The 24028-nt window shown below is 44.7% G+C and overlaps 1 protein-coding gene across 2 annotated transcripts; it reads left to right on the forward strand.

The window, feature by feature from the left end:
- Positions 1–2116: 2116 nt before the first annotated feature.
- On the forward strand, positions 2117–24028 carry LOC141117592 (carbohydrate sulfotransferase 9-like). Of its 2 annotated transcripts, XM_073610515.1 has the most exons (3): positions 2124–2237; positions 16270–16405; positions 23197–24028. In XM_073610515.1, exons 2-3 carry the CDS (start codon positions 16285–16287, stop codon positions 23997–23999), a joined length of 924 nt encoding a protein of 307 aa, XP_073466616.1. In that variant the 5' UTR covers positions 2124–2237; positions 16270–16284; the 3' UTR covers positions 24000–24028. The 2 variants fall into 2 exon arrangements, with proteins under 2 accessions (XP_073466617.1, XP_073466616.1); XM_073610516.1 differs by lacking the exon at positions 16270–16405 and having other exon boundaries at positions 2117–2237.

Raw genomic sequence — 24028 nt, forward strand, 5'->3', positions numbered from 1 at the left:
AAGCCTTTCTGGGCCACTACAACGCTATACCACGGACGCGGTGGAAAGCGCAACTTGGAGGAAATTATCCTCTCTTCCGGATCAAACAGATGGACATTTGCATTAAAAATCTATGGTTGGATTTAAGTAAAACAGTAAACACAGAGATCTCCCGTGTTCTACGGCTAGAGAAAGACTTCCATTGAGATAGTATCGCGGCCAGAATCTTATGGCAAAAGCAGGGGTAAGCGCCCGTTCAGGGTGAACTCTATATTACTAGCGATAATCTATGGACACTGTTGAATTCTGTGCTGACTGCCTAAATTTTCATGGGTTTCCCCTTGTTCACTGCACAAATGAATAGAACTGTGCAGAGGAATATCATAGGGTGATTGAGAGCCCCTGAATTTACTCTTTATCCGCATGCATTTGTAACCTGCTATTAATCAGACTGTCTGTTTTGAACCTTAAATTCAAAAGTCTCAGTGGAAGCAGGAAAACGGAATTGGCAATCACAATATTTTTTGCTGTTTGAGAGACTTTGCACCATACACAGCTTGAAATATGCTGCTATTTGAATGCTAGCCTTGAATTACAGGATTAACCTATTAGCGGAAGAAAGTAAATGGAGTGAAGCAATTTACATGATTATCCACAACCCTTTTCTCTAACAAATATATGCTATTGTTGGTAAATATTGAGAGACTGCCCTAAAAGGACACCAGATACCAACAGTTTGCTCGGAATAAATTAAGGGAAGACTGTGGCTACATGCGGGACTATTTTTTAGCACCATTCTATTGATCCCGATCTGGAGTTAGGATTTCAGGAATAGAGTTTACGGGGGGGTTACCTTGAGCCGTGTTTTTTAATGACAATATTGTCAATTTTCTACAGTGATTTAGTTTTTATTTAATAAATTGATACATTGTGGGAGCATGGTTTACCGGGGGCGGTCATTGTGCCACCCCTGTTAGACATATTGCCTGTTATATATATTTTTGCTAAATTATACCGTAGTTGACCCTCCTCTTATTTACCTTTCTGATGACATCTCTTTGTCCCACATTTCTGTTTATACAGTTGACTGTTGGTACTTGAGGAGGTATCCCGTCTGAATGACGAACCGGTTAGTGCTTAAATATAATTAAACTTGTCAGAGTGGTGAGGATTCACTGATTTTTTAAATTGTATCTATCCTGAGTAAATAATGATGCAGTGCGAATATAACTATAATATATCAATTCCAGTGCACACTGAACTATAACAAACTAAAATAAAAAAAATTTCCATACAATATTTGTCTCCAACTGCTGGTGGAATCCAAACTTCTGATTCTTCACACAACAAATCACCCATATGTGGCATGCATGACACCCCTGTGAATTATATTTGCCCACCTCCCAGGAATAGACCTCAATCTGAAATCAAGGTGACAAGCACTTTTGCACCTTTTTGGGCTGTACAGCAAATGGCTTCTGGCTCCTAGTGACGCTTTGTGATTCCTGTACCTGTTCCTTTACACATCCTCTTCATCCCATATAAATGGTATTCCTGCTCATTTAGCAGACTCAGTATGAGTTGCGCTGCAGCATTATTTACACAGCAAAAAAAATATTTGTTACATTTTATTATATAGCTATTATGGTTTGGGTCAATATTAATTTATTTATTATTTTATAGCTTTTTTTTTTACTACTTTATATATCATCTTTTTTTATTTTTTATAAATGTACAATAAATACATAACAAATCATTCCCAGCATACTATAGTTTAGCTAAAAAGACAGCACAGCAGGTCAGTTTGCGTTTCAGTTTCTTACCTCATACTAGACCAACTGATAAGGGATGGGACATTGCTGCCATGACTCATGTCTGTAAACAGTGGGTTTATTTCAGCAAAGCTGAAAAAAAAAGTTTTTATGGCCCTAATCCATACTATACAGAGAAAGAATGTATATACAAAAAAAGCCATGCATAGTGAAAATGGGTTATGACATGAAAAATGCATCATTTCTATTAGAGTACACATTAGGTAAGAATATGTTCAAGGTAAATCTGCACACAAATGACCATTTGTGAGGTTAGTAGTGAGTTAATGTGAAGTGGACTTTAGCTTGATGACATAACAAAGTTCAAATTCACAGCAGATGCCTTTTACTTGTCTAAACACCAATACCTGTTTCTGCCATGAGTACCTGGGAAAAACAAGACCAGACAAATGAAGAAGAATATTAACAATCAAGCAAAGGAATTAGGTAAATCGGTATATATTGAGATTAAATACTGAAACCTCCAGATGTACAGTAAGTGGGGATAAATAATGTGTTAAGGTCCAATACATCGTAGCTGTTTGTAACTCTACAAATTTGTATTTTAAACAAATAATCAATATCTGACATGAATCTTGTTCTAAATTTTGATTATGTCGGTCATTTTTGCATTCCAGAAATGCATTGATTTCACACGGAAAAATATAGGTACACGGTTATTTGTTTTGTTGAAAAAAAAAAAAGATGTGTTCCGTCCACCAAGCATAACCTCTCATAGCTCCGTCACATTGTGTGCAGCTGTTACCAGTAGACACATAGGGAGGAAAACAAAAATGTAATGATCATACCAGGGAGGGGGTCTAATCAGCTCCCAGGATCAAAACATTTCCATAGTTACATTTTACAATGATAACTGTGCATATCACTAATTGTAAGAAAATCATCAAGCCCTTTTTTGAGATTCCATTGTTGATTTTGTAATTATCACTTCACGAGGAAAGGCATTCCAGAGCTTAAATTTGAACTCCAGTCAGCCTTTTAAAATAAGTATTGTGCTCCCCCTCCCACCCTCATAGTTGCCAACAGTCCCCATTTTCCCAGGACAATCCCGATTTTGGGACCCTCGTCCCGATTGGAGGCTGTCCCGAATCGGGATTTTCCATAAGGAAAATCGGGAATGTTGTTTTTTTGTTTTTGGAGCAGCGGGCTCCAGCAAAATGGCGGCCGGCGCCGCCGCTCTATCTTCCCCCTAGTGTTGAGTGGAGAGAGGAAGGGGGCTCGATCCGTGCAGCCAATGAAGCGGCTTCTTTAGCTGCACGGCCCCTCCCCTCTCCACTGAAGCAAGCAGAAGACACGGTGCCGTCGCCGTGTCTTGCCGAAAGTTCCCCAGCCCCATACTGCGCAAGCGTTGCGCCTGCGCAGTACAGGGGGTCCTTCATTGCCGAGGGGAACTTTCTCGGCAGAACACCGGCCGCTCCTGCACTGAGCGGGGGCTGCATTGAGGGGGTCTGCACTGAGGAGGGGGGTCTGCACTATTGGAGGGGGGGCTGCAATGAGGGGGGTCTGCACTAATAGGGGGGGTCTGTACTAATAGAGGGGGGGCTGCACTAATAGAGGGGGGGCTGCACTGAGGGGGGGTTTGCACTAATAGAGGGGGGGCTGCACTGAGGGGAGGCTGCACTAATAGAGGGGGGTCTGCACTGATGGAGGGGGTCTGCACTGAGGGGGTCTATACAGACTCTGGTGGGGGCACCTGATGCAAGGACAGACTCTGCCGGGGGCACCTGGTGCAGGTCAGACTCTGCCGGGGGCACCTGATCCAAAGACAGACTCTGCCGGGGGCACCTGATGCAAGGACAGACTCTGCTGGTGGCACCTGATGCAAGGACGGACTCTGCCGGGGGCACCTGATGCAAGGACGGACTCTGCCGGGGGCACCTGATGCAAGGACGGACTCTGCCGGGGGCACCTGATGCAAGGACGGACTCTGCCGGGGGCACCTGATGCAAGGACGGACTCTGCCGGGGGCACCTGATGCAAGGACAGACTCTGCTGGTGGCAGGCTAGTGACATGCTCAGGGATCCCACTGATTCTGCATTATGGTGAGTTGAATGATTTAATTTTATATTACAATGTAATAATAGAAATAATGCGCTTCAATCATCCTGACACCATAACAACCATGGTGCCGCGATGACTGAAGCGTTAACACCAGGCGTTTGGAGTATCTTTATCTGCTGATTGTTAAACTTTCTAGAATACACATATTTCTATTGTGTAGGATCTGGGGCTGCTGTCCCGTCATTTCCCTCTCCCCCTTTCCTTCTCCCCCTTTCCCTCTCCATCCCTTATTCATCTCAGACTCTAACCACACCCTCTTGGGCCATGCCCATTTAAGCCACACCCACTTTTCACATAGGTCACGCCCACTGTTCACGTAAGCCACGCCCATTTTTCGCCGCGCTTCGAACGCCGCACTTATAATTTTTGCTAAGCCGTGCCTACAAACGAATGCCCCGCCCCCTAATTATTGTACGGCTCCGCCTACAGCCAAAAAAGTGTCCCACATATTTTTTTTGCAATGTTGGCAACTATGCACCCTTTCCCGATAGTAAGAGTTTAAATGCTTAATTAGACCAAAGAGGACGTAATGCAGAGGAATATTTATTTTGTTCCCCAAGCTTCCTCTCTGACAGATGATCAGAATAAGCCCCCGTTCACACTAGTGCATTTTTCCACTGCTGCACTGCATGACAATGGTAATGACATTATTCCCTATGGTGCCCATTCACATCAGTGCAGCACAGTTTTTGAAAAGGTGCAGGTGCTTCTTTTGGTGCAAGGTAGCGCATTTCTGCCCCATAAACTTCAAGGTGAATGCACCAAAAACATGCGTAAAATGCATGTACATGTGATTTTAGTGCATTTTTGGCAGAGTTTTGTGTATAAATTCCAGTCTCTTTCTTCTACAAAAAAATGCATGAAGCATGAAAAACTTGTCAAAAATGCACCAAAAACATGCAATGTTGCACTACAAAAATTCACTGAAAACACATCATCATAGAGCAGCACTAGTGTAAAACTAGTCTTACAAAGCCATTCCTCTTGGCTGGCCATGAGGCTGACCCCTATCATAGTCATTGAGTACAATGCAGGATTTGCGCCAAATGCCCAATCGCATTCAAGGAGGGAAGGAGAATGTCAGCTGTCATCATGTTATCATTTGTTTCACACAAATAGAGCTTTCTTTTGGTTGTATTTATCACCACTGGTTTTTTCATTTTTTGCGATATAAGTGAAAAAAGTGGGAACATTTTGAAAGAAAAAACATTTTTTTTAGTTTCTATTATAACATTTTGCAAATGAGTAATTTTTGTTCATACATTTGGCCCAACATTTAAACATTTAAACATATCTTTGGTAAAAAAAAAACCCAAATTAGTGGGTATTATTTAGTCTGTGTGAAAGTTATAGAGTCTACAAACTATGGTGCCAATCATTGAAAATTGATCACACCTGATGCACTGATGGCTTATCTAATTTCTTGAGGCCCTGAAATGTCAGGACAGTACAAATACCCCCAAATGACCCATTTTTGAAAAGTAGACAGTACAATGTATTTAGTAAGAGTTTTTTGAAGTTGTAATTTTTTTCCCACAATTCATGGGAAAATTAAGAAATTATTATTTATTTATTTTTTACACAAAATTGTCATAATAACAAGTTTTTTTCTCACACACATCATATGCATACATTCCAATTACACCCCAAAACACATTCTGCTACTCCTCCTGAGTATGGTGATACCACATGTGTGAGACTTTTTCACAGCCTGGCCACATACAGAGGCCCAACATGCAAGGAGCACCGTCAGGCGTTCTAGGAGCATAAATTGTACATATACCGTATTTATCGGCATATAACACGCACTTTTTTCCCCTGAAAATCAGGGGAGACAGGTACTCGAGTACTTTGATGGGCTGCAGATAGGTACTCGGGTACTCTAATGGGCTGGAGACAGGTACTCGGGTACTCTAATGAGCTGGAGACAGGTACTCGGATACTCTGGGCTGAAGACAGGTACTCGGGTATTCTGATGCTCTGCATATAAGTACTTGGGTAGTCTGGGCTGGAGACAAGTACTTGGGTACTCTAATGAGCTGGAGACAGGTACTCGGGTACTCTGATGAGTTGGAGACAGGTACTCGGGTACTCTGATGGGCTGGAGACAGGTACTCGGGTAATCTGGGCTTTTAAATAAGAAGACAAGAAAATAAGGCAGATGGCCATATTCTAACTTCCTTCATGCTTCTACAGTAGGGACGGAAAGTATTCAGACCCCCTTTAAATTTTTCACTCTTTGTTATATTGCAGCCATTTGCTAAAATCATTTAAGTTATTTTTTTTCCTCATTAATGTACACACAGCACCCCATATTGACAGAAAAACATAGAATTGTTGACATGTTTGCAGATTTATTAAAAACAAAAATCTGAAATATCACATGGTCCTAAGTATTTAGACCCTTTGCTGTGACACTCTTATATTTAACTCAGGTGCTGTCCATTTCTTCTGATCATCCTTGAGATGGTTCTTTTTTTTTTTTTTTTTTTTCCACTTCAGAAACCAACAAGCAGAGGGCTAAATCAGCTCGATGTTCATTGACTGGTCGCCTTCTCCGGTTTACATCATTGTGGATATTGCATTACATCTAATTCCTTTTTCGAGTAGAAAAGCTGAAGGAAAAAACAGGAAAGGGGTATATGATAGAAGACTTATTGGCTCCCCATGCCTGTTCTTTGCTGAGCTGCCCAAAATTACACAAAAAGTTAACTTATTCCCAAGTCAACCCCCCCCCCTCCCCCCCCCCTCAAAATTTAACCCGCAAACCATCAAGATTATTTATTTAATCAGAATAGAGAACCACAATAAAAAAAAGAAAAAGCGGAAAGAGAATATGCGTATCAAAATCACTTTACTATAGCACTCCTTGATCTCAAAGATCTCAGTTACCTATGTAGTCCCCAAAGGCCCCTCTCTTGACTGGTCCTACGCCTTGCTTGCTAGGGAACACCTACCTTCTCTAGCCATGGCTTCCACATGGTTTCAAATTCCTGGAGGTTGCCTCTCTTTATATACTCCACCCTTTCTCTACTCAGAGTTTCGTTTATAGTGGAGATCCAGTCTTTCACGGAAGGGGGATCTTTTGATTGCCATCTTAGCATTATCATCTTCCTAGCCTGAAACAAGGCCCGCGTGATGGCCAGTGTAGTGCTCAGTCTCTCCCCCAGGACTCTTCTATACCCCAGGATGCAGGTTATGGCCTCTTTTACTACTAAAGTGCCAAAAGTACTTCCCAGGTTTCCGGTCACTTCTTCCCAGTATCTAAATAGCTTGGGACACCTCCACAACATGTGGATGAGGTCTCCCGACCTCTGACATCTGGGGCAGTTGTCATTAGGCCTTCCCCCAAATTTAAAAAGTCTTTTAGGTGTATAGTAGGATCTATTCAACAAAAGTAGATGAGAGAGCCGCTGTGAAGGGGACACCGAGACCTGTACACCCAGTTCCAGGGTTTTCGCCCATTGTTCCTGGGTCATTCCCCCTATGTCCTCTTCCCATTTGGCTTTTAATCCAAGGAGTAACCCCCCGCTGTTGTCTGGTTTACTTAATTGGTCGTAAATTCTTGAAATTAGACCTCTAGTAGGGTTTACCTGCATTATGCATTGAAGTAGAGGCATTTCTTCCCAGCGCAAAGTCTGGGCTTTAAATTGTGCTTTAAGAGCGTGTTCTAGCTGGAGGTATAGGAAAAAAGAGCTCTGAGGTAGCTTGAATTCCCCTACTAGTTCCGGGAAACTCTTTAGCTTGGTGTCGTTATAAAGCTGAATTAGCCTTCTGATGCCAAGATTCACCCATTCCCCAAAAGTACCTATTTTAAGAACTTCCTGTAAGTTACGGTTATTCCAAATAGGAGAGTATACTGTTGGGTCGTCATATCCCATCATTTTCTTGACCGTTTTCCAGAGTTTAGTTAGCAGCTTGATAGTTGGATAGTTATCATGGAACATATCCGCCTCTAGGGTTTCAACTAGGGTATTGTGTGGAGTGCTAAGCAGTAGCAGTTTGCCATTGGGGGTGCCACCTTTCGATATCCCACATCCTAGCAGCTGTTGTAGCTGAGTTGCTAAGAAGTAGCGCTCGGGGTGTGGGAGGGCAAAACCCCCCTCTCGTGTGGGTAGCTGAAGCACTCGAAGTCGAATCCTGGCTTGCTTCCCCTTCCAAATCAGCTCCCTAAAGAGGGCGTCAATTCTTTTAAACCACTTCTTGCCTATCCAGACTGGCGAGTTGTGCAGGATATATAGCAATTGTGGCATCCAGACCATTTTTATTAAGCTACATCTTCCTGCGGTGGACAGGGGGAGACGCCTCCAAATTCCTATTTTTTGTTTCAATTTTGTTAAAAGAGGGACAAGATTTGTACTGATATATTGGGTTGGGTCCTTCGTGAGAACTATTCCCAGGTACTTCAAGGCATCTACCCTTACCATCTGGGGTATATTGCATGTTGTTGACTCGCTGTTGGGATCAATCGGCATAAATTCGGACTTCTCCCAGTTTATCTCTAAGCCAGAGAAGCTACCGAAGTCCTTCACTATCCTCATCGCACTCAGTAGAGAGTTTCTCGAGTCCCCCAGAAATAACAAGATGTCATCCGCATATAGCGCGATTTTTTCTTCTCCCGATTTTCGCAGAAGGCCAGTTACCGCTCTGCTTTCCCTTATAGCAATGGCCAGGGGTTCCATCGCCAATGCGAACAGCAAAGGAGAGAGGGGACACCCCTGCCTAGTCCCCCTCTCCAGCTCAAACCAATCTGAAAATTCGTTGTTAATTTTTAGTCTAGCCTTAGGGCGGGAATATAACATTCTAATCCACCTTATAAAAGCCGTGCCAAAACCGAATTTCTCTAATACGCGCCATATATAGCCCCACTCCACACTATCAAAAGCCTTAGATACATCGAGGGTCATTAACGCTCTCGAGCCTACATTTTCCGATGGTGACTGTAAATTCAGAAATGCTCTTCTAATGTTCAGGCTCGTAGATCTATTGGCTATAAAGCCCGCCTGGTCTTCGTGTACCAGTTTATGAATAACTCCGTTCAATCTTACTGCTAGCACCTTGGCAAGAATTTTTACGTCAGTACACAGTAGAGAAATTGGCCTGTAAGCAGCTACATCCAGTGGGTCTTTCCCTTCCTTTTGTAGTACAGTGATTGTTGCTTCCAACATTGAAGCAGGCAACTGGCCCCCCTCAAGTGATCCCTCCAAAGTTTTTAGTAATTCCGGGATCAGCACTTCACCATACTGCTTATATGTCTCGCTTGGAAGGCCATCGGGCCCGGGTGACTTAAGACTTGCCATGCCCGCTACTGCTTGTTGCAGTTCTGCTACCGTTATTGGGGAGTCTAATATGGCGCTTTCTTCCTGTGATATGGTAGGAGTCGTTAGCCCCTCCAAAAAGTCCTCCATAAGCGCCTCCTTTCCCCTTTTCTGCGAGGAGTACAGTTTTTTATAATACCCCCTGAAGGCCTGTACGATTTCTGGGGTACTTGAAGTTATGTCTCCACTCTGTGATCTAATAGCGAGGACCGTGGATGGAGCCGCATTTGATTTTACAAGCATAGCCAGTGTTCTTCCAACTCTTTCCCCCTCCACCATAAATTCCTGTCTCTGGAGAAGGCGCCTAGTCTCCGCCTTCTGCATGACCACTAATTTATACTTTTGTTGTTTCTCTTGCCAGGTGTTTTCCAGCTCCGGGGTTGGGTTTCTAATGAAGTTATTTTCGGCCTCGAGAGCTTCCCTCAGAGTACCCTCTTCCTCACTCCTGACCTCTTTATTAAATTTAGCCATCTGCTGTATTAGAACCCCTCTAAGAAATGCCTTGAGGGTGTCCCATAGCACAGGGGGGGCCGCCGAGCCCTGATTAAACTCCACAAATTCCCTTAAGGCAGGGAGAATCCCATCCGATTTCTTAATTACTTCGAACCAGTGTGGGCTCACGCTCCAGCACTTCCTAGACTTAGACTCTCCTACATTTAGTGTAACTGCCATAAGAGAATGGTCTGAGATACCTCTTGGCCAATATGCAATTTTTTCTAGCAGCTGTAGTGCCCTGGCATTTCCCAGGGCTAGGTCTATCCTTGAAAGCGTGGAGTGTGACATAGAGCAGCAGGTGTATTGCAGCGCACCTGGATTTCGCACCCTCCATAAATCTACTAACCCTGCTTCTTCCAGAAATAGGCTTAATCGGGTCTTCCCTGATTCCTCTGAGAGTTGTCGTATCGGGAATCTATCCAGTTTTCTATCTAGGACCTCATTAAAGTCCCCGACGACTACTATCGGGCATTCCTTTTTATCCAACAGAAATTTATGTAATTTAAACAGTGTGTCCAAGTTAAAGGGAGGGGGGATATATATATTAGCCATATTAGATGGTTCTACACCTTCATTTGAGTCCAGCTGTGTTTGATTATACTGATTGGACTTGATTAGGAAAGCCACACACCTGTCTATATAAGACCTTACAGCTCACAGTGCATGTCAGAGCAAATGAGAATTATGAGGTCAAAGGAACTGCCTGAAGAGCTCAGAGACAGAACTGTGGCAAGGCACAGATCTGGCCAAGATTACAAAAAAATTCTGCTGCACTTAAGATTCCTAAGAGCACAGTGGCCTCCATAATCCTTAAATGGAAGACGTTTGGGACAACCAGAACCCTTCCTAGAGCTGGCCGTCAGGCCAAACTGAGCTATCGGGAGAGAAGAGCCTTGGTGAGAGAGGTAAAGAAGAACCCAAAGATCACTGTGGCTGAGCTCCAGAGATGCAGTCGGGAGATGGGAGAAAGTTGTAGAAAATCAACCATTACTGCAGCCCTCCACCAGTCGGGACTTTATGGCAGAGTGGCCGGACGGAAGCCTCTCCTCAATGCAAGACACATGAAGGCCTGCATGGAGTTTGCTAAAAAACACCCGAAGGACTCCAAGATGGTGAGAAATAAGATTCTCTGGTCTGATGAGACCAAGATAGAACTTTTTGGCCTTAATTCTAAGCGATATGTGTGGAGAAACCAGGCACTGCTCATCACCTGTCCAATACAGTCCCAACAGTGAAGCATGGTGGTGGCAGCATCATGCTGTGGGGGTGTTTTTCAGCTGCAGGGACAGGACGACTGGTTGCAATCGAGGGAAAGATGAATGCAGCCAAGTACAGTGGTATCCTGGACAAAACCTTCTCCAGAGTGCTCAGGACCTCAGGTTGGGCCGAAGGTTTCCCTTCCAACAAGACAATGACCCTAAGTACACAGCTAAAATAATGAAGGAGTGGCTTCACAACAACTCCGTGACTGTTCTTGAATGGCCCAGCCAGAGCCCTGACTTAAACCCAATTGAGCATCTATGGAGAGACCTAAAAATGGCTGTCCACCAACGTTTACCATCCAACCTGACAGAACTGGAGAGGATCTGCAAGGAGGAATGGTAGAGGATCCCCAAATCCATTTGTGAAAAACTAGTTGCATCTTTCCCAAAAAGACTCATGTCTGTATTAGATCAAAAGGGTGCTTCTACTAAATACTGAGCAAAGGGTCTGAATACTTAGGACTATTTGATATTTCAGTTTTTCTTTTTAAATATATCTGCAAAAATGTCAACAATTCTGTGTTTTTCTGTCAATATGGGGTGCTGTGTACATTAATGAGGAAAAAAATGAACTTAAATGATTTTAGCAAATGGCTGCAATATAACAAAGAGTGAAAAATTTAAGGGGGTCTGAGTACTTTCCATCCCCACTGTATGTTTTTATGTTCTTAATGTTAATCATGTCAGTCAGGTAAGTCGCAGGATCCTCTTTCAGATAAGATTTACTAACAGTTATGTTCTGTGAGGGTCTATCAACCCAGTAGCATTATATACACTTTATGTGATAGTCATTTTTTGGTGGCAGGTTCTCTACAGACATTAGGTGTCTCTTGCCGCACATGAAATGAGCATAAACTGAGCATTGGGCTCTTTATTAGAAGTGGGTATGTGTGTCCTATGGGAGCCAGGGGCATTTAAATCCAGCTACAGGATAGAGAATGCCAGGGTAACAAGAGACTTACATTTCTCAATTTCACCTGTGAGGCACAAACCTTGAAGCACTCAGCACTTCTTGTGTGGCCAGGAAAACAGCAGATCTAGGATAGTTTTCACTCGATCAGTTTAGTCGAAATAGAAAAGCCACAAGAGACCCCAATTAAAAAAACAACAGACATACTTATCTGCTCTTTGCAATTGTTTTGCACAAGACCTGATCCTCCTCCTCCTCTGGGATCCCCTGCAAGCCTTCTAGGCTCACCCCCTCGCCAAGTGCCCCCATAGCAAGCCACTTGCCGAGTGCCCCCATAGCTGAGCCAGCTTTGTGTACCCATTGACACATAGAGAGAAGCTCGGCCCCGCCCCCATTCTTACCTTACTGGCTATGATTAAAAGCAGCAGGAGCCAATGGCTCCCCCTGCTTCCTCTCTTTCCAATGAGGAGAGAAAGAGTCAAGAGAGCAGATGCTCTCATGTACATCGCTGGATCAAGATCAGGCTCAGATTAGTACTTAGGGGGTACTGGGGAGGGGACCCAAATGCAAAAGGTTTTATACCTTAGTAGTTAAAAAACCTTGTACCTTTAGAACCACTTTAAGTGAATTTTTCTTTTAAATAAAATATAATAAATAAATAGGAAATAGGTTTAGTAAGCAGGCCACCCCTGAATGAAACAAAAGGGCAGGGGTAGGCAACCTTTGAGAGGTGGAGATCTACCTGAACATCATGAAAGAGATCAAAGATCACTGGGGTTCGGTGCCCTTTAAAAAAAAAAAAAAATAGAAAATTTATTAGCAAGGCCTAAATAGTAAGAACTACTTAGAAAATATAATAACAAATAATAGTCATTTGTTATAAAACAAATGTCACTGTAATATAAACAAAGCCTACCTTAACCATTTGCTTACTGGGCACCTAAACCCCCCTCCTGCCCAGACCAATTTTCAGCTTTCAGCACTGACGCACTTTGAATGAGAATTGCGCGGTCATGCAACACTGTACCCAAATGAAATATTTATCATTTTTTCCCACAAATAGAGCTTTCTTTTGGTGGTATTTAATCACAGCTGGGGTTTTTATTTTTTGCTAAACAAAAAAAGATGGAAATTTTTGAAAAAAAAAAATCATGTTTAATAGTTTGTTATAAAATTTTGCAAACAGGTAATTTTTCTCCTTCATTGATATGCGCTGATGAGGCGGCACTGGTGGACACTGATAGGCTGCACTGATGGGCATGGATAGGCACAGATAAGGCGGCACTAATGGGCACAGTTATGGCAGCACTGATAGGCACAGTTATGGCGGCACTGATAGGCACAGTTAAGGCAGCACTGATGGGGACAGATAAGGCGGTACTGATGGGCACAGATAAGGCGGCACTGATGGCCACTGATGGGTGGCACGGATGGGTGGCACGGATGGGTGGCACTGATGTGCACTGATAGGTACCACTAATGGGGGCACTGATGGGCGGCACTGATGGGTGGCACTGATGGGCAGTGATGGGCGGCACTGATGGGCACTTATGGGCACTGGTAGGTGACACTGATGGGCACTGATAGGTGGCACTGATGTGCAGCACTGTTGTTGCACTGATGTGGGCTCTGATGGGTGGCACTGATGGGTGGCACTGTGGGCACTAATGGGTGGCACTGTGGGCACTGATGGGTGGCACTGTGGGCACTGATGGGTGACGCTGGTGGGCACTGGTAGGCAGCACTGCTGCCTATTGCTGTGTCACTGGCAGGGGCAGATGATCGCCGTGATCGGGACTAATGTCCCGATCACGGCCACCGGTGATCGCTTTTTTTTTTTCCTCCTCACGCTGTCAGTGCGAGGAGGAAAAATAGCCGATTACCGGCTCTGTTGATGTCACATGATCAGCTGTCATTGGCTGACAGCTGATCATGTGGTAAGAGGTCGGGATCGACCCCTTACTCTGATCTGTGATCAGGCGAGTTCCATAGACTCGCTGATCACCGAGCGTGCCGCACGCGACCTGCAGGGGGCGCGCAGGCCGCTCGTGCACGGGATGAGGTCCATAGACGTAGTCCCGGCAATGTAGATCCGCGCTGTTGCCGTCATTTGGCAATGGCCCGGATCTGAAGTGGTTAAAAGTGGAGTCAGTAGAGCAGTGGACATTGCCAGTAGGACAGTGGCTGGTGTGTGGACAGTGTCAGTAGGGCAGAAGACAGTGTCAGTAGGGCAGAAGACAGTGTCAGTAGGGCAGTGGACGGTTTCAGTAGGGCAGTGGACGGTTTCAGTAGGGCAGTGGACAGTGTCAGTAGGGCTGAGGTTGGGGTCAGTAGGGCAGTGGACGGTGTCAGTACAGCAGTGGATGGTGTCAGTAAGGCAGAAGTTGGTGTCAATAGGACAGTGGACAGTTTTAGTCGTTTTTATTTTTATTATTGTAATTTTTTTTTTTTTTTTATCATTTTTTACAATTTTATTTAACAGCTCTGTTGGGGGGCTTTGGTGAAATATCAGGGGTCAGAAAGTGATTTAGGACACAGTCCATAAATTGGAGCTTTATTCACCCTAATCAATTTTTTTTTAAAAACTCCCCGTGATTGTCATTACTTACACATGACTATTTGTATACTGTCCTAACTGTCTTCATGCTAGTTACTTTTATATTAGTAATATCTTACATGATCTTGGAAGCAGGCAGGGGCCATCTTGGATGTGGGTATCTGAAGCCCGCAGCTGGCAACCCAACATGCACCTCCCAATCTCACGCCTGCCCAGTAATGACACTGCGTGGTGCAGTTTGATTACAGGTTATCATAGCAATGGCGGCATTGGTGGAAGTTCTCGCCCCGTTGTTATGGCAACCTGTCAATCAAACAAGAACCCGGATAGGCAAGTGCAGTAGGGGAAAGCAGCAGGCCACACTTCCCATGGACTCCTGGGAGGACTCCAATCTCAGCTGCACAGAATGAATGAACAGAAAACGCTCTGCACAGTCTTCCTGTTCATTCATAAAGTGAAGCATAGTGAACACAGTTTACTATGCTTTAATTATGAATGAATACAAGGAGTGATCAGTACCTATCACTGCCTGTGTTCATTTAGAAAAGGAGAGGGCTGGTAAATGACATAATTACCAGCCCCTTTCCCCTTTCTCTGTCCTGAAGCGATCCCACACAGCGGCATGATTTTGCTTCATGTGAACGATTTTTGAAAAAAATTGTCTGTGTTGAGCAAAAAGGTTACAGCTAGAGCCATACAGGCAAATAGCATTTTCATGATGAGGTCTGCTATGTTGTATAATTGTTCTTTTTTATTACCAAGCATGATGGACAATAGACAGGATCACTTTTCAAAAATCCGCCAAAGGTTCAATGAACGTTTAAGAAATGTTCAGTAAATTATAAGATAATTCCAGGTAGAAAATGATCAATTACTAGATATAATCATCAACATGCTTTCTAATAGTCTGAAACAGCAACCAGTCAGGCTGAAATGTAAAATTAAAGTTTGTTCACTTATGATCATTTTGATAAAAAAAATTCTTTCACTCATTGAATCTCCAATAAGTTTTCAAAAAGTCAGCCCAACTCTTTCAATCTGTTGAGATGGATTAAAACAAATGAAGTGTCTTACTGGCTTATCTTACAAATGCTTTTATCTCAGCGGCAAGGAGGCTAAGTGTAAACAGGAGAAAATATTATCATCAAAGCTGAATAATTTTAACATAAATGGGGTACAGCACATGTGTCAAACACAAGGCCCGTGGGCCGAATCTGGCCATCCAGGCAATTTCATGTGGCCCTCACACATGCAGCAACCCCCTTGTTTCTGCCCCCACCTTGTCTCAGCAGTCGGCAGCAGAGAGGAGGACAGAACTCCTCCACCTGATCCTGCGCTTCTCCGTTTAGCCGCAGAGAGGCTATTCTCTGCCACCCCCTCCCCGTCTTAGCAATCAACAGCAAAGAGGAGGACAGAACTCCTCCTACAGATCCTGTGCCTCCTAGTGCAGCCGCAGTACCCCGTCTTCTCTGCCTCCCCTGGTCTCACCACTCAGCAGACTCCAACCCTCCTTTGGTCCTCCTCCAGACCCTGCACTTTCTGCTTCCCAGTTCCACCCCCAGATTCTTTCTGGCAGCAGCACAAGGTAAGGGAGTGGACTATAATATAAGGGAGGGTGGGTGACTCTTGACTACTGATGGGGGGTTGACATCTGATGTAAGGAGGGGTGGGGTGCTGTGGACGTCTAGCCTTACAGATAGGATACAATCAGCCCTTTGAGGGCGACCATAATGCTGATGCGGCCCACAATGAAATTAAGTTTGACACCCCTGGGTTACACACTAAAAGAAATGATAACTTCCCTTAAATAAATATTTCAAAATCTTAAACATTTATTTATTTTCTTCCTTTTAGATCCTGTAACATAAGATGTTGCGAAGAACATCAAAAATGCTTTGGTTCATTGCATTGTTTTCTATTTTGCTTTTGGGACTATTTATCACTTATTTGATGACATTCACTTCCTTGCTAACTGTTTCAGGACACCAATGTAAGTACTATATAAATAAAGTTCCACCAAAGCTTTGCAGAGTATGGGCTGAAGGGCACCGTAGGCAGGGCATGTAAATGCTTTCCTGTCACTAACTGAAAGCATGAAATTCCTGCCTAACTTCTCTAACTTTACAGCTACGGCAGGCCATACATTATGCTTTTTTTTTTCCTTCAACCACGAATTGAAGGAAAGAAGATTGCTCGATTTCCCGATCAGCACAGTCAGTGTTGATGGGGAAATCCCTTCTTCTGCACTGCTGTATTCTGACAGCAGAAGATTTCTCAGTCATCAGAATACAATGACTTTACGGCTAAAGCAGGCCATACATTATGCCCAGCCCAACAGACTGGTTGTACTGAAGTCGATCGATAAATCAATTTCAGTACAACCAGCTTGCCCATAGACCAATAAAAATTTGTCCAGTTCCTGCTGACCGGCCAAATTTCGATTGGTCTATGGCCAGCTTAAGTCCTGCTACCTGCCACCTATTTGATGAGTGTGCCTCAGGGCTAAAAAGTTTGTTTTTATTAAGCTGACCATCATGGATCGAAACTCAGCCAGTTCAACAGGGACCAGAAGAATTTCAATCCATGTATGGGCACTGTGGTTGTGCAGAAGTCGATTTACCAAAAGACTTCTCTACAACCAGAATACAATGACACAGTGAAGAGGATTTCCCCATCCACCTCAAATGGTTGAATGAAAAAAATGGACTAATCTATTGGCTGCCTTAGAAGTGGGAATTGAGCAACACTAAAAATGGCCATACACGGATTGCATGCACAGCTCAGTTTACATTCCAGGGCACTGTCTGTGTGCCGGGATAACTGCACTCCTGCACAAGCACGGGTGTGATGTCATGTCCGTGACACAAAATTTGAGATCTGGATCTCAAATTTTCCGACAACAAAATCCATTGTCGTAAATTCCGATTGTGTGTACACAATTCTGATGCACAAAGTTCCGCGCATGCTCGGAATCAAGCAGAAGAGCCGTACTGGCTATTGAACTTCATTTTTCTCGGCTCATCATACGTGTTGTACGTCACCACGTTCTTGACGTTCGGAATTTCCGACAAGATTTGTGTGACCGTGTGTATGCAAGACAAGTTTGAGCCAACATCCGTCGGAAAAAAAACATGGAATTTGTTGTCGGAATGTGCGATCGTGTGTACGCAGCATAACAATGTTTTTATAGCGTGTCCATGCCTTCCCGTCCCAGTAAAAAAAGCACCCTATATTTTGAATTGGTGTCAAAGAAAGTACAGGAAAATGTTCCCAATGTGGGACCCCAAATGGAAAAAATATATTACAGAAATTTTATATTTTCCTTATCATATCCAAAAAATAAAATAGTTATGACAGATGACCTAATTTGTGGAGGTTGTGCACTTAAAAATAGCAGGCAGAGGGTAAATGACTAGTCACCAATATTGCCTGTGGTATTGGTGGAGCTGATTTTTTTTCCCCAAGATTAATTTACCATGCATGTGTCCAAATATCCCTTCAAACCTCCTGAGCCAGTCAGAGGCAGCAGCACCTTTGAGGCACTGCATGTATACAGATAAGAGGCTGTATGTACAGGAAGTGCACTGCTATTTCAAGGAGAAATTCAAGACAAAAGGGAGATTTGTCAGGGTACTGCTGAGGTGCAATTAACATTTCTAGAGGTCCCCTATAGCATATTAAATCATTTTGAGCTTAGGCCCACTTTAACTGGTTGCCACCTGCCCACGGTCAAATGACGGCGGGGTTGTGTGGTTCTCATTCTGGGACGATGTCATATGACGGTGTCCCAGAACAGCCGCTCTCGCGCCTGCGGGGTGCGCAGCGCGGTGGCCGCGCTGTGTTGCTAGGACATGGTGCGACCCCGATCTGTGGAAAGAGCCGCGTCCGCAGGTCTTTATCCATGTGATCGGCTGTGTCCAATCACAGCCGGTCACATGTAAATAAGAAAGTGCCGGTAATCGGCGCTCCTCGCCTCACACTGACAGAGTGTGTGGCGAGGAGAGCCGATCAGCGGCATCTCCACGCAGGTGGACATTTAGGAATGTAATCAGGGCACTGATCATCAGTGCCCTGATTACAATATTGAAAAACAGTGTCACAAATCAGTGCCCACTATTGCCCACCAATGCCAGCTATCAGTGCCCACCAGTGGCAGCAATCAGTACCCACCACTGCCCCCAAGTGCCACCAATCAGTGCCCATTAGCGATGCCAGTCAGTGCTGGCAATCAGTGCCGCCTATCAGTGCTGCCCATCAATGCTGTCAATCAATGCCCATCAGTGTCACCCATCAGTGCCACCCATCAATGCCCATCAGTGCCGCCTATCAGTGCCCACACATGCTGCCTATCAGTGCCCACCAGTGCCTATCAGTGCCGCCTAACAGTGCCCATCAGTGCCGCTTAATAGTCTTCATCAGTGCCACATAACAGTGCCACCTATCAGTGCGGCATATTAGTGCCTCCTCATCAGTGCCACCTAATCAGTGCCCATAAGTGCCGCCTCATCATTGCCCATAAGTGCCCCCTCATCAATGCCCATCAGTTCAGCCTATCAGTGCCACCTCATCAGCCTACATCAGTGAAGACGAAAAATTACTTCGTTACAAAATTTACTGACAGAAAAAGGTGAAAAACTTTTTTTTTTTCAAAATTTTTGGTCTTTGTAAAAAATAAAAAATCCAGCAGTGATTAAATACCACCAAAAAAAACTCTATTTGTGTGAAGAAAATGATAAAAAAAATTTTGGGGTAGAGTGTAGCACAACCGCGCAATTGTCATTTAAAGTGCGACAGCGCTGAAAGCTGAAAAATGGCCTGGGCAGGAAGGGGGTGTAAGTGCTCGGTAGGCAAGTGGTTAAAAATGTCTAATAGCTTTGCTTCAATAATTGGTGTTGTTCACATGTTTAGCGATTTCATGCAGTTTTATGCAGCATTTGCTTATCTCATATATGGAGACATACAGTACATGAGCATTTTTGGTCTGATTATTTTGTAAATGCATGTAGTGCTTAGCTCTGAAGGAACAACTTAATGCATTCTGCCCCCTGTTTCTTTGCCCACGACTCTGTGAATAGCATCACGATCACATGTGCTCTGGTGCCTTGTTACGATGCACCTCAGTGTTTGATTTATTCTGTGACACCTTTCTGCAAATTATAATGCACTGCGTTGAGATAAAATATATGCCTGTGTCATTTTATCACATGCATACCCACCCAACACACACAACACTTCATATCAATGTGTTACCACAACACAGGAGTGTGAAGCCAACTGTCAGAAACCTGGTAGAGGAGTCTGAAGAGAAGAAGATGGCCTCTCTTACTCCTGCAGCTCGGAGCCCCTGGTAAAGCGAACAGGTAGTGCTAGGGCATGGAGTGGCTGGAGTGCCTCGTAGTTCTTGCTAGCAGGAGGTACAGATAGGCAGGTGTATCTAAAATGGTCAATGCTGAGTAGTTTACCCACTTGAGATGCTGGACAGGAGACTGGACACAGTGATACCAGCCAGTAATTCTGCAGCACTGAATAACAACTACAGGAACAGAAGACAGGTTGTCAGGGCAGCCATCAGAAATGTTTGGGCCCCTTACACAGCTTTAGGCCTGGCCAAAGACCCCCCCCCCCAGCCTTACCACCAACATTCCCCAGGGCTTGCCCACGGGCCATCCTACTGAATTCGCACACCGTCCACCTCACCTTTACGCACTCAGCCCCCTGCGCAATCCTGTATAAATGTCAGCCCCCCTCACACCTGTATATATGTCAGCCCCCCACACACCTGTATATATGTCAGCCCCCCACACACCTGTATATATGTCAGCCCCCCACACATCTGTATATATGTCAGCACCCCCCCACACACCTGTATATATGTCAGCCCCCCACACACCTGTATATATGTCAGCTCCCCTCATACCTGTATATATGTCAGCGCCCCCCCACACACCTGTATATATGCCAGCCCCCACACACCTGTATATATGTCAGTGCCCCCCCCAAACACCTGTATATATGCCAGCCCCCACACACCTGTATATATGTCAGTGCCCCCCCCCAAACACCTGTATATATGCCAGCCCCTCACATACACAAACCTGTATTTATGGCAGCCCCTCACACAGGGAAGCCATCAGAAATTTTTGGGCCCCTTACACAGCTTTAGGCCTGCCCCCCCCCCCGAGCCTTACCACCAACATTCCCCAGGGCTTGCCCACGGCCATCCTACTGAATACACACACTGGCCACCTCACCTGTACGCACTCAGCCCCCCCTGCAATCCTGTATATATGTCAGCCCCCCTCACACCTGTATATATGTCAGCGCTCCCATGCCCCCACACACCTGTATATATGTCAGCCCCCCCACGCACCTGTATACATGTCAGCGTCCCACCCCCCCACACACCTGTTTATATGTCAACGCCCCCCTCCCACACACCTGTATATATGTCAGCCCCCACACACCTGTATATATGTCAGCCCCCCCCACACGCTTGCATATATGTCAGCCCCCCCCACACACCTGCATATATATGTCAGCACCCCCCACATCCGTATATATGCCAGCCCCCCCACACACCTGTATATATGTCAGCGCCCCCCCACACACCTGTATATATATGCCAGCCCCCCCACACACCTGTATATCTGCCATCCCCTCACATACACAAACCTGTATATATGGCAGCCCCTCACATACACAAACCTGTATATATGGCAGCCCCTCACATACACAAACCTGTAAACACACAAGGCTCTGGCCCCTCCTTGTACACAAACAGCCCCCCTCCCTTTCCCTCACAGCCCCTACTTGTAAAGAAGGTCTTCCTACCCAGTCCCAGTCCATTTTCACAAAGCTGACATGTTGCTGAGAAGCACAATACAAATCACACGAGGGGTGCACATACACATAGTAGCCAGAGATGGCAGTAAAGAGCTCGATATCTGAAATCAGTGACACGAGAACAGCAGAAGCTGTGAAATCATTTCTGTAATGCACAACATGGCTCCCCCATGGGCGTCCACAGAACTTTTTTCGGGGGGGGGCAGGTGGGGGTGATATGAAGGGTGCTTCAAAAACACACCCCGCCGCTGTAATTCAGGCACCCTGCGCCCAAAAAGGGTCCGGGCGCTTGAATAGGGGGTGGCAGCGGCGGCCTTAAATAGATTCATGCAATGCATGAATCTATCTATAGGTGATAGAGTGATGGCAGGAGAGAGGGGGCAGCGCCCGGGCGCCCTTAATGCACGGGCCGCCATTGTGTTCTTGGCCATATTTTGATCTTGATGAAAATATACAGTCTGTATAGCTGTTTTCACCAATTTTAAATATGGCCACAACAGATGTATTGCAATACAAAAAGATGTACATTGCATTCTCTAGGCTATATAAATTATATGGGCATGGACTGGTCTGGTACGCCTGGCCTGAGTAGTAACTTCTAATACAAAGTGATGAAAACATGAATTGTCTCTGTATTTTAGTCATGATAATAACAACATAATACACTAAAGAGACATATCTTTCCAGCAAATTAGCAATAAATAAATCAAAATGCTCTTCCTCCTGGGAGTCCTGGCGGCTACTAACTGCTGTTACCTGTGGTTCCTCGTGGTTCTTATGTTGCCTAGGCACAGGTAGCATATCACTGGGAGGCTCACACTTGAGTGGGCGGTGGCCGTGTCAGCCCGGCTCTACATAGTGGCAGACTGCCAGCATATGACTCGGCTTGGCGGCTCGCACTTGAGTGGGCGGATCCATCTACAACAACACACCTACACACTACACAGGCAGACAATCAGTGAGGAGGAGCGCGGAAAGGCCGAGCTGCCAAGCGGAGGACACAGGACAGTGTCAGGACAGAGCAGAGAGCAACGTAGAAGCAGCTGCAGACCTAGAAAAAAAACGTCTGCGGCGGCCGCGGCGGATAGTTCAACACAACACACAGACACAGTGCAACTGCAAGCCAACACCTGATGATTCCGGGGGGGGGGGCAATTTCCCCCCCTTGCCCCTATTTGCAGATGCCCATGGGCTCCCCTTCATTCATCCTGCCTTCTTCTGGCCCGGGCGGGCCCCAGGGCTCCTTACAGTTGTGACTGCTGTACCCCCCTGATGGCGGTCCTACAGTTTGTAGACTGTCACATAGGCTGTAACCTAGCGCAGATGCGTAGGCAGGAGTGTTGTCTGACTGTCTTGACTGCAGGCTGGAGAAGACCATGGCACAGAAACTTAGGACTGGTGCAAAGTCATCCAAGCCAGGTCAGCAACTTGCAATCAGATCAAGTACGAAAACACAGGCAGAAGCGCAGTTGGGGTTCATGCAGGAAATTCTTGTATCATTACACCTTTTTCTTTCTCCTCCTGCAGTCCACATTTTACCCCTCCTGGGGTGGATTTGGGTGGTTAGGGGATTCCCCCCTTGTGGGGACCTGGTGAGGTTTCCAAGATCCCACTGCAGGTGGAAGTGTTTGCTTGGATGGTGTGTCTTCCTAATGAAGCTGATTGTGAAACATGTTGAAACCATTACTCATCTAGAGCTATGTGAAAACATCCAAGAATGGGTTTGTACTATACATGCCAATCACATTTAGTGGATATCAAAACTATTTTTATCAAGGAAAATAAAAAACAGCGTTTTTTCTGTGAACATGATTGGATCATGGAAGTCAGCAGAGTTTCATCTTATTCACTTAGCTTTGGGGAAAATCCCCTTGTAAAGTAAACAGTCTATTTGCATTTAGTAAATTAGCCCCATTGTCTTTTCTTTTTCATCTTCAGATAACACTGAAATGTGGATCACTCAAAGGAACCGAAAAATCACTTTAAAATCTGTATGTCTTCAGAATAATCTGACCCATCCATCCACCACAGCAGACCTCATTGTTGCTAAACAGCTCTTCATTGAAGAAAATCATAAGTTAATTTATTGTGAGGTGCCCAAAGTGGGCTGTTCCAACTGGAAGAGGATACTGTTCCTGCTAAAACTGAACCTGACCATCAATGCGGAATACATTGAACATGAGGCTGTTCACAAAGACACCTTTTTTAAGAAGCTTTCAGACTATCCTCCTGACCAGCAAAGAACAATTCTCAATACATACACCAAAGTGATGTTTACTCGAGATCCACTGCAAAGAATTGTCTCAGCGTACAGAGACAAATTTCTTCATTATACTGGTTTTTATTATGGAACCAAAATTGCTAATATAATCAAGTCAAAGTTCAGAGGTCACACCAATTCAACAGAATCTGTATCCTTTCAAGAGTTTGTTAATTTCATTGTTGAACAGAAACCTGAAGGCCTTGATAAACACTGGAGACCTATGCACTATTTGTGTGATCCATGTAATATAGACTACAATGTACTGGGCAAATTTGAAACACTCAAACAGGACTCAGACCATGTTCTGCAAATTGTTGGTGCCCCATCCAACCTCAGATACCCAGAAATTAAGAAGTACATTGAATCAAGGACAGATGCCAAATTAAGTGCTGAATATTTTTCACAGCTACCTCTAAACTTATTACAACAACTCTTGGAACTATATAAACTGGATTTTATTCTATTTGGATATTCATAAATAGCTGCAAAAAAAATATTTGTTGAAGA

This window comes from Aquarana catesbeiana, linkage group LG13 (assembly GCF_042186555.1).
Source record: "Aquarana catesbeiana isolate 2022-GZ linkage group LG13, ASM4218655v1, whole genome shotgun sequence".
NCBI classification, from domain to species: Eukaryota; Metazoa; Chordata; class Amphibia; order Anura; family Ranidae; genus Aquarana; species Aquarana catesbeiana.